At 36.7% G+C, this 11,329-nt stretch overlaps 1 protein-coding gene across 1 annotated transcript; it reads right to left on the bottom strand.

Moving 5' to 3' along the window:
• Positions 1-4,349: 4,349 nt before the first annotated feature.
• LOC145669960 (protein GVQW3-like) lies at positions 4,350-4,673 on the bottom strand. The gene has a single exon (XM_081738302.1). The coding sequence runs from the start codon at positions 4,671-4,673 to the stop codon at positions 4,350-4,352; it is 324 nt and encodes a 107-aa protein (XP_081594428.1).
• Positions 4,674-11,329: the final 6,656 nt, after the last annotated feature.

Raw genomic sequence — 11,329 nt, 5'->3', positions numbered from 1 at the left:
CCTCATGTAGTGATGTGGGGATCCTCACAATATATATAAAATTCAGACCCCTACGTGAACACAGGCCTGGCCCAGAGGAGTGCAAAAATTTCGAAAAATCTCCCGGTTTTCCCGATTTTCCCATTTCTGGTGTATAATACGGACAAGCGTGTGGTATCTTTGGAAAGTATTCTCTATTCTGAAGAAGAAAACGAGGTATTAACCATGATCCTAAGGTAAATAGTAAGGAAGCAGTAGCTGTTTGAGTGAAAGTCTAAAATTTACCTAAAAAAAACTGGACACATTACTAGGGTTAATAGAAATGGACAAGAGACGAGATCAAATATATTTTTGCGAAACAAGAGACGAGACGCATTTCTCACATATCGTCTCCCGTCCATCCCTATTTATAAACTGACTGGTAATTTCAATTTCAAAATGTGGTTTCGCAGTGATATTTATGTACTAATTAACTCTATGGTCTATGGAACCCGGACATTCAATGCTACATTCACAAAAAATCTCCACTGACTTCTATCCTTAGCCAACTGGATCCAGTTTCTAGTTTGTATTCGTATTTCTGCAAGATCCATTTTAATATTGTCCTCCCATCTGCATCTAGGTCTACCTAATGGCGTTTTTCCGATTAGTCTTCCAGTTAGGACCTTGAAAGCGTTCCTCCTTCTTTCCATCCTGCCTACATAACGTGCCCACCTTAGCCTCCTTGACTTGATGGCCCTAATAATGTTTGGTAAACAGTATAAATTATGTAACTCCTCGTTATGAAGTTTCCGCCATTATGCGACAACTTCGCATTATTAACTCATTAACCTTATGTTAGTAACTATTATCGAGAAAAATGGCGAAGACATAACGTGCAAAATAAATTAACATTACGGACTGTACATAGTATACTGTGGACTAAATCTTAATTTTAACTCACTGGTAGATGCTTAAACACGTCCATGGACTTCCCGGGATCGCGAACCCTAGGTTAAGAACTCCTACTTTATTGTAAATAGACAAATTTTAAACAGAAATAACATATGACTTTAGTCTAAGTTAGGCTTACATTCAATACTATTAATAACAGGATTAGCATCGCCGTATATTAGCTGCAGTAAATTTTCCCAATCGTTCAGTTTTATTGACTTTCTTCCTGTCCTCTTCAAATCTATTTTCTTCTAAGCTTTGTCTTCATGTTAGCTAATTTCTCATTTAACAGTAATATGTGACGGAGCCCAAACGATTCTTCATATTTTATCCTAATGGTCGAAACTACAGATGCTTTCTCTTGTCATACTTGTAGCAAGAAGGATTTACTAAAATAGTTAGATGATCTATTATCATGTCCACAAATACTAAGAAAGAATTGTCCTTTTCTCCAAAATCTTCTTCAATATCATTCATTTTTAACACACTTGTTTAATTTGCATAATCACGTGACAGTTTACTTGCTCTGTGCGGAGTGGAGGAAACTCTGTGAGCATGTTAAAGTTATTTACGAGTAAGTTCTGTCAACTATGAGAGCTTTTATTCATACAAAATTTAAGAGTTTGCTCGTCTCAAGAAGCAGAGTTTGCTCGTCTCACTCATGAGCAAAATGAGCCGAGCCAACACTCCCTTTTATTGATAAGGCCCATTATTTCACCCTCTTATATCCATAGTAGTTGTGATATTCGTTGTATTTTAGAACTATACTTCTCACAAATAAAAGTTGAAACTTATAAAAATTGTGTGTAAACCAATTAATACATTATTTCTTATTAAGTGAAAGTAAACCGTGTTTACGGACCAATAAATACTCATTAGTTAATGCAAACTTTTCTAATATAATATATATGTTCATTTTTCACTTAATGACTATTTCTAAATAAAACCTGATTTCAATGAAATATAACATTTCTAAGATTAAAAAATTATTTTCGTTCTTAATGATTGTAAAATTGCCTTTTGTATACATATAATAAATAGATGATATAAACTGTGAAGGATGTTTTTAATCAATATAGTTACTTTTCTTTTAATTTATAATATTATAACAGTTTACACCATAGGGCAATTTAAATATAAGGTAACTGCAGGTATATACGCCAGTACCGCTAAATAAGCCCAGTGTTCAGTATTGGGACGTTTCCGACGAAATCAGCTAAAAATGCGCCTATGTGCCACGGCCTTGGACAACTCCGATTTTGACGAATACTCCGAGTGCCAGCGATGAGACCGCCCCGCCATGCAGTGTTATTTGCTTCCGTGGATGGACGTTATTATTTCAATAGAGGCAAGAATCCGTTATTAGTACCGTGCTAACTCAAAACATTGTCGATTGTTTACAGTAATGCACGTCTTATTTCGTGTTCGTCCAGGAACACTTTGTTTTGTAAATGTAAATTCAGAATTTGTGATAAATGGTTACTAAATCAATATCAAGCATGGCAGTGAAATACGCCATTGCTTGTGCAGGACTGACTACTGTGCAGGATAACAAAGATGTTTTCATTCCGCCCACATGTTCCATGTAATATCGGTTTTAAGTCACACTACAGTGACACTATTTGTTTGTCTTCTTATGAACTAAAACTTTTCCAGTTTGGAACTTCATTTCAACTTTGAACATTATCCTTTTTACATTTTATCTTTATGTTTTCATCTTGCACTTCGATTATTCTATTTTTTTGGTTCAGCCATGTTGTAAAATGATATATGAGTTTGTATAATACAGACGATGTAAGCAGTTGCAAGATCCATTACAGGTTTCTAGTAGCATACTGGACTTGGCGTAATTACCTTCACGTGTTGGTAAATACGCTACTTTGTAACACTTTTTTCTTTCACCTTGGGTACAAAATAGAAGTAAGTTGCATCATTGCCACCTTTTTGCTACACACGGAAAAGGCTTCTCTGCAACGTACATCCCTTATCTTTTTGTGTTTCATGAAAATTAAGGCCATAAAAAATACAACTTCCTTAACATGACGTACTTACCTGCACCTACCTTATAAGGATTTTCAGAGAAATTAAACAAATTTAATTTATATATTAAAACTTTATTTTTTCTAATTAAGTATTATTTACAATTTTATTACAAAACATGTAAGATATCATATATAATTTTGTATGTACACTGTGCATATTATATATATATATATATATATATATATATATATATATATATATATATATAATTATAAACGTTCCTAACTAATTCCAAATATCTATTTGGAAACGTATGTCTCATTAAGTATCCTACTTTATGAGTTTATATATATATATATATATATATATATATATATATATATATATATATATATATATATATATATATATATATATATATATATATATATGTTGCTTATTTCTTCTTAACCTTATCTTCTGTTAGTTGAGCCCATTCGTGATTATCCCGTGGAATATCGCAATAGCACTCACATATTGATGTCCCAGTTGAATTTAATTTTTTGGTAAAAGTCCATCACATAACAGATATTTTGTTAGACACTGTTCTGTGCCGTATTTTTCAAACATCTAAAAATATACGAGGGTTGGGGCAAAAGTCATGGCAACTATTTTTTTCTTGAAGATACCAGTCCGGTTGGAAAATCTGACATATACAATATGACCTTCACGGTGCAAAAGAATGACAACACAGTACGCATACAGTTGGCATGACAAATCTGGGCCTAAAGACGCTCAAAGTAGTCCCCTGCTACATGCACCACACGCTGCCGACGATGTGGGAGACGTTGAATACCATCCGCTTCAGCATTTGCCGCACCATGTGTGAATCGGGTCACCTGTTCGCCCACAGCATTAGCAATGTCCTCGCGTGTTGCAAACCGCCTACCACGTAGTGGCTCCTTAATCTTTCGAATGAGATCAAAGTTACAGCGCGATATGTCAGGAGAGTACGGTGAGTGCTTCAATTCTTCCCATCCCCAATGTCGCAGTAGCTGCATACACACTCTGTTTTATGTGGTTTTGCATTGTCGTGCAGGATTATTGCACTGTCCACAAGATCCGGACGTTTCTCCCGAACGTCACGTCGTACCTGTCGCACCAGGAAGTTCCTGTAGTACTGTGCGGTCACTGTTCTGCCATGCGGAACAAAGTGACAAACAACGACACCCCTGACGTCAAACGCGACGATCACCATCAATTTGACTGAGGAAGGATTCTGGCGAAACTTCTGCCTTCTTGGTGATCCAGCATGTCACTATTCTGCGGACTGACGTTTCAGTTCTGGTTCGTATGCCATGGCCTAAAATTCACCTATGGTGATTATTCGTGATGATTATTCGTGACAAGAATTGATCGCCGTCCTGTTGCCAGCGTGCAAAGCGGTCGGAGCATATTGCATAGCAAATCCACCTCTAAACTTCCGTCAGTGCATGCGGTACCCACAGCGATACGAATTTGCGTAGTTGCAGCTCATTACGCAATATCCTGTGGACGGTGCCTTCCTCGATGCCACTTGCCTCCGCTAACTCCAGTAGCGTCCATCGTCTGGCCTCATCCAGGAGCTGTTCGATGACGGCACGTGCCACGTCGGTTCCCACACTGACAGGTCGTACCGAACGTTGCTCATCACTGTTTGACACACGTCCTTGCTGAAACTTTCCTACCCACCGTGCTACTGTCCGGTATGGTAGGGCATTATTTCCAAGCGCTTCCACTAATTCACTGTGACATTCCATCGCATTTCAGCCTCGGAGAACGGCTATTTTGATGTAAGCACGATGCTCAACACGGGTTACTTCCATCTCGCACGGCACTCACCAACTGACTAATTTCACAGGCCTCGCTGTGCTACTACCAGCTATCACAGAGCCATCTGTTGTTCTGCATACACACATGCCTGCAGAACTTCCACACGACACATAGAAGTTCGTGATTCGCTCACATATCTGCAAGAAAAAAAAATGTTGCCATGACTTTTGCCCCAACCCTCGTATGTTTTGAACTCACTTTTTGGATTGTCGTCATCCAAATGAAATGAAATGAGCGAAATCTTTCGGGTTTACGTCCCACGTTATGCCGTTTAGGCTAAAGAACATGGTGACGATGAGAAATGAATGGAATGGTGGAATGAATAAAATGGGAGGAAATGGGAGAACCTTGATATAACCCACACACAGAGTGTTTCTGCACCACAATGTTCACTTGGCGCGAGCTGTAGTCACAAAATATTGAAGAAAAGAATGAAATGAAATCTTTGAGTTTTACGTCCCACGTTTATGCCGGTTAGGCTAAAGGAGACGGTGATGATGAGGAATGAATGAAATGGTGGAATGAAGAAAGGGGGAGGAAACGGGTGTACCCCGAGAAAACCCACGCACACGGTGTTTGTCCACCACAAAGTTCACTTGGCGGAGACTGGGATCGAACCCGGGACCCCAAGCACCAGAGGTGAACGCTCTACCACTGAGCCACCGCGGCCCCCAAAATATTGAAGACGATACTACAGCCGAAGGAGAGACTATACGTAGTGATATTTAAGTTTTTCTTAAATTTTATCTAGAACTCCAGGAGACAACATGCTTTGTACACTTTCTTTGCATAGGAATTTATCTGTTTACCGCGAGAAGTCAAAAGTTGTTGGTTTATAAATAAGTCTGGAGACTGCAGAATAATACACATTTAAACTGGTCTTCCACTCATTGCTTTTTACGTGAACAAACATATTTTACGTGAAGATTCCTCGAAGTTAATTAACCGTAGTATCTATTCATAATAGTATGCATATGTAGTATATATATAACAGTATGTTAGTACTAGTGTGTACTATGTATTTAGAATGTAAAAGTTTTAGATGTAAGTCCATATGGTTAAATATCGAAAAAATATTTTTGTTATGTATGGACAACACCAAAAGTGCATTAGCATCTGCAATTATCCTTTTCCTGCAATAGTAGGCAATCCGTTGCAGTCGTTGGGGTGGTTGAGAATTAGAAAGGCGTTGGACCAAACCTCAATTTTGTACAAATATAGCAGTGTGACAAACTGCAAATAAGAGAATAAAATAAATTGCTACGAATGACATATTTTTTTATCGTGAGGGCATTGGATGACATAAAAACCTACAAAATGTATTTACTTAAGCAGTTCAAACAAGACGAATTGAAAGAAACAGATATCAGAGGAAATCAATTTCTCTAATTTTTTCAAAAAAAACTCTTAAAAAACAAAAAGGTTACATAATGTAAAGGCTTAATATAAAAGCCTAACAGCACAAAAATAAACATCCTGACTAAACGGAAAGAGAGACAAACAGAATAAGGGACACTAGTCGTAGCAGACTTTACGGCCCTCCCATGCTAGTTGGGACTCCTAAACCGATGAGACCCTAGTTGTAAGCCCAATCCTATAATTATAATAATAATAAAAATAATAATAACGATTATTATTATTATTTTATTATTATTATTATTATTATTATTATTATTATTATTATTATTATTATTATTATTATTATTATTATAAAAAATCTCGGTTCCTTTTCAAAATTTTTGATTGTGGTTACGAGCATTTCTGTATACAGTAATCATGTATGCACTTTTTTGTCAATGAGTGATTCCAAAGGCCAAAAGGAATCGAAATCTCCGAGAGAGAGAAACAAAAAATCTTAAAATAAATTCTAGATCAGGTTTCGAAGCACTTGCTTTTGACGGGTGCTTTTTTGTTGTTTTTTTTTCTTCTGGAATAGAAATATTCTGGCAGCTAAGGAGTTACGGTATTTAATATTGCAGTGGACTTATTTACATTGTAATTTGTGGTCATAAAGAAATTGTCATTAGAAGACATTATTGTAAAAATTAAGTTTTATTTCTTCATCCATCACAAGTCTTAGGGGCCCCTATACCTCGTCCCCTGAATATTGATATCGAAAATTTAGGATGTTGATATATCGATGTCGATATATTAGTGATATCGAATGTTGATATATGTGAATATCAATATCGACGACATCTATATATCGACATGTCGCACAGGGCTAGTTCCAACAAATGATGCAGTAATAATAATAATAATAATAATAATAATAATAATAATAATAATAATAATAATAATAATAATAATAATAATAATAATAATCTATAGAGGATACTTGAAACGTTCACTAAGTCACTTTCAAATCAGTATGAAACTTGGTGGTCAAATAAAACACTCAACTTCCAATAGTACTGTATTTCTCCGAGACAGATCTTGGATAATCTCAAATGTTTATCACATGCTTTGTTTCTGCGTGGTTCGGTTGCAAATTCGGTAATGTTCATTGGACGTAATGATCCGAAGTACATTCTAATAGACCCAGTAGGTAGCGTATTGCATACCTTCCATTCCAGACTACTAATGCAAAGTGAACAAAAAAAAGAAAGAATGAAAATGAAAAAGAAAGAAAGAGAAAATGAAGGAGTGTTACTTTACTGCTAAAATTTTATCAGAAACACTCGAAGTGTTAAGAGTTCAAATTGTATCATAGTGAAAAGTTAGAAATGTTCAAAAGGAAAGTTTGATGTTCATTATAGATGTAGAAGACCTTGCATGTTTCAAATTTCAAATGTGAATAAAACACATCGAATTATAGGACGGAAACAAATTCTGTGTCAAACTAATACAAATATATTTTTTTTGAAATAACCAAAGAGTGGGACATTTTCTAGTCATCTCGAAAAATTTAACTGTTCCGAACATCCAGTGTCGATTTCATCTATTGCGAATATAACGTTGTAATTCGCACAATTGCAGCCATTATTTTATGCGAAAAAACTATACCACCTGGCGGGGAATCAAATCTAGATTTTCACGTGGAAGTCTTGCATGTCAGTTGTCAGTTGTCGAGTGCGGACGTGTTTGCGTGAAGCTCGTAAGTTCAGTGACCTGCGCAATGGGAATCTCAACCAAGCAGTGGAGAGCTAGAATTGGCCTGTATTGTAGTGCCACAAGAAAACTTCCGATATTAAACTTTCCGAAAACGAAAGCTTCACGGGCGTTCTTATCTTACGGCTTAGTGATACTTGGATTATTAATCATAGGAGAGGTCGAACCCCACCCCGTTCCTGCAATCTCAAAAAAGTGGAAAAAGTGAAATTACCGAGATAAAAGAAATTTTGAACAACCTCGTCACCTCTAATGAGGTACTGGTGAAAGAAGTGAAGCAAATTAGTACAACAATGAACTCACTAGTGAACAGAGTAAGTAGTGTTGAAAGTGATCTCGAACTTGTGAACTGAGAACTAAAGAATCTTCAAGACCATACAAGGTACCTAGAAGATAAACTTGATGATCTTGAGGGTCGATCGCGACGAGAGAACTTAGTACTTTTTGGTATTCCGGAAAAAGATGGTGAAACTTGGGAGGAAACTGAGAAAAATATCAGGGACACAATAAACGATTGATTAAAAATCTCATTAAGCGATGATGCCTTACAACGTGTGCACAGTACCGGAAGGAAGAGAAATGGCAATGCATGATCCGCCATTTCTCTTCCACTACTGCCAGCAAGCCATTTCTCCGTCCTCCTCTTTTCTCATGCTGGGTGACGAACAGCATGCGTAGATTACTTTCCCCGACCACCCACTGATAGAGTACCTTTGTCCCTGCAAACAAGTGAAACCCTGGCGCTAGTTGTATTTATTGAAACCCCTTTGTTTGTTTGCAATACCAATATTCCGTTGGCCGAACAATTGGCACCAACAAGAAGTGTTTCAGACAACAATAACCCTTCTTTAATGGTTGATTGCTCTTTCGTGTATTCAGAGACGAAAATTGTTGCTCTTTTCTTTTCGGCAAAAATACAAGACTTATTGAAATATATGTCGAAATGAAGGCAATAAATTTCAAAGCTGACATCGGGTTTCATTCCTTCGTTCAAAACATACAACTCAATAAAATCAAATTTCTATGAAAATCGCTGGTTGACCCCGCCTTAACGAATTCTCTACTTCTTCGTAGTTATCAGTTCGGCTGTGTCATAAGTAGACTTCGGATCGATATGCACTAAAAACACCAAAATATGCATGTAAATATGCGCTAAAAATCACGAAAATATGCACTGAAAACATGCAAATATGCATTAAAAGGGTAAATATGCACTAATCAAAAGCTAAAGATAATGAGAAATGTTATTGTCTTTACAGAAAAAGTTGTATTATTTGAATTACATATACTTGGTGTATAACTATGATGCATTCACGCTACAGTACACAACTATATAGTGTTCTGTATGTTCTGGCCAAAACCTGCATTTGTCAGTCAAAATGTTACTGTTAATCGAAAATGTTCCTTTCATGTTACGGGTCGTTAAGGAACAGTATTTCAAAGAAGCAATGTTACTTGTCGATAAATCTGAAATTCGTGCGTGGTTGTTCCCAGGAACATTTTATTTACAATAGACAGGAATTTTATGCCAGGATTTTTCTCGTATATTGACTGCGCTTTTCGAAGAAATGCTTATCGAACTGGTCTTCGCGATGTCTGTTTAGTTATTGAATCAAAAAGGTCAAATGCACTACAAAGTGCTAATAATCGCTCTTCTAATCTCGTTATGATCTTAGAAATTGAACTAAAATGAGTATTGATAAACACAAGATCGCTTTTAATTTTTTCAGCTCATATATATATATATAGATAGAGAGAGAGAGAGAGAGAGAGAGAGAGAGAGAGAGAGAGAGAGTAATATAAAAATAAAAAAGATTAGAATGTGTCAAGTAACTGTGATTAAAGATTACATATACTCAGGGAAGTAAATAAACATTTAACATTTCTGGCGTAATCATATAGTAAAACCAGCGTAGCGAAGTTGAACAGGACTCCGCGAAAAGGATCCCGCGCAATACTTATGGAAATTGGATTTCGGTGGAATTGCTCGAAACTGTGATATGTTGTACATATTGTGATCCTGAGAAAGTTTCAATGGGAACAAAAAACAATCACTGACCGTTCGGCCACCACAGGGTCACGTTTTCCAAAACAGCAGAAAGTAACAGTACTCTGGATTTCGGTGGAGTTGCTTGAAACCTGATATGTTGTAGATATTGTGATACTGAGAAAAAGTTTCAATGGGTACGAAACTAATTACTGGCCGTTTTTGCACTACAGGGTCACTTTTTTGATAACACTAGAAGGAAACGGTATTCTGAATTTAGGTGGAATTGCTTGAAACCGTGATGTCTTGTAGATATCGTTATACTGAGAGCAAGTTACAATGGGCACAAAAGCCAATAAGTGACCGTTTGGCCACTACAGGGCCACTTTTCCGAAAACAGCAGAAGGTAACAGTATTCTGGATTTTTGTGGAATTGCTTCAAACTGTGATATGTTGAAGATATTGTAATCCTGAAAGAAAGTTTCAATAGGCACAACCACCAATCACTGCCTGTTTGCTCACTACAGAGCCATTTAAAAAGTGGCCGAGTATAACGATGTTCTGGATTTTGGTGAAAATAAATGAAACTGTGGTATGTTGTAGATCTTGTCATCGTTAGAAAAAATATTAATGGGCATAATCATCAACCATTGATCGTTTGGGTATTACTGGTCCAAATTTTTAAAAACGGTCGAGTATAACGATATTTTAGATTTCAGTGAAAATGAATGAAACTGTGATATGTTGATATCTTTTTCCTGAGAAAAGTTGTTAATTGTGGCTACCGAGCAACGTTAGGTCAGTTGGTAGAGCGCTTGTTGGTATTCGGAGCGTTCGACCCAGGTCGGTCATCTTCTCTAGGATTTTCGGGGCTTTCCTTTCTCTAGCATGATGAATATCGGTATGTTACCTAAATGGTGTTAGCTGCTACTCACCACCACACGGTTTCATAAAATTTCACCAAAACTCCAGAATATCATTACCTTCTCATGTTAAAAAAATTTCGTAGTGGCCAAACTGCCAGTGATTGGTGGTTGTAGCCATTGAGACTCTTTCTCAGGATAACAATATCTACAACATATCCCGGTTTCAAGCAATTCCAGTGAAGTCCAGAATACTATTACCTTCTGCTATTTTCAAAAGTGGCCCTGTAGTGGTCAAACGGTCAGTGATTGGTGGTCGAGCAAACTGATACTTTTTCTCAGCATCACAATATCTACAGCATATTACAGTTTCAAGTAATTCCACCGAAATCCAATTTTCATAAAGATTATGCGGGTCCTTTCCGTTAAAGGTTTAAAGCTAAGGAACATAGATCTATGCTTTAGAAAGTAATGTACATACATATAATGGACATAGTGAGGCAAAATAAAATGTTGTACATACCGTATTCAATTACAGTATTTATTTATGCTACGAATAAGTACACATACAACTTACAATGAAGAAAAACAGCGTACATACGGTTTCCAAGGCGAAGACAAA

Source organism: Thermobia domestica, chromosome 14 (genome assembly GCF_964235325.1).
Source record: "Thermobia domestica chromosome 14, izTheDome1.hap1.1, whole genome shotgun sequence".
NCBI classification, from domain to species: domain Eukaryota; kingdom Metazoa; phylum Arthropoda; class Insecta; order Zygentoma; family Lepismatidae; genus Thermobia; species Thermobia domestica.
The sequence above is the reverse complement of the archived record's forward strand: the minus strand, read 5'-3'. Positions and strand labels throughout refer to the sequence as shown.

What these genes read in the sequence shown, in the direction of transcription:
- LOC145669960 (XM_081738302.1), bottom strand. Translation starts at nt 4,673, where the DNA reads ATGGAATGTCACAGTGAATTAGTGGAAGCGCTTGGAAATAATGCCCTA.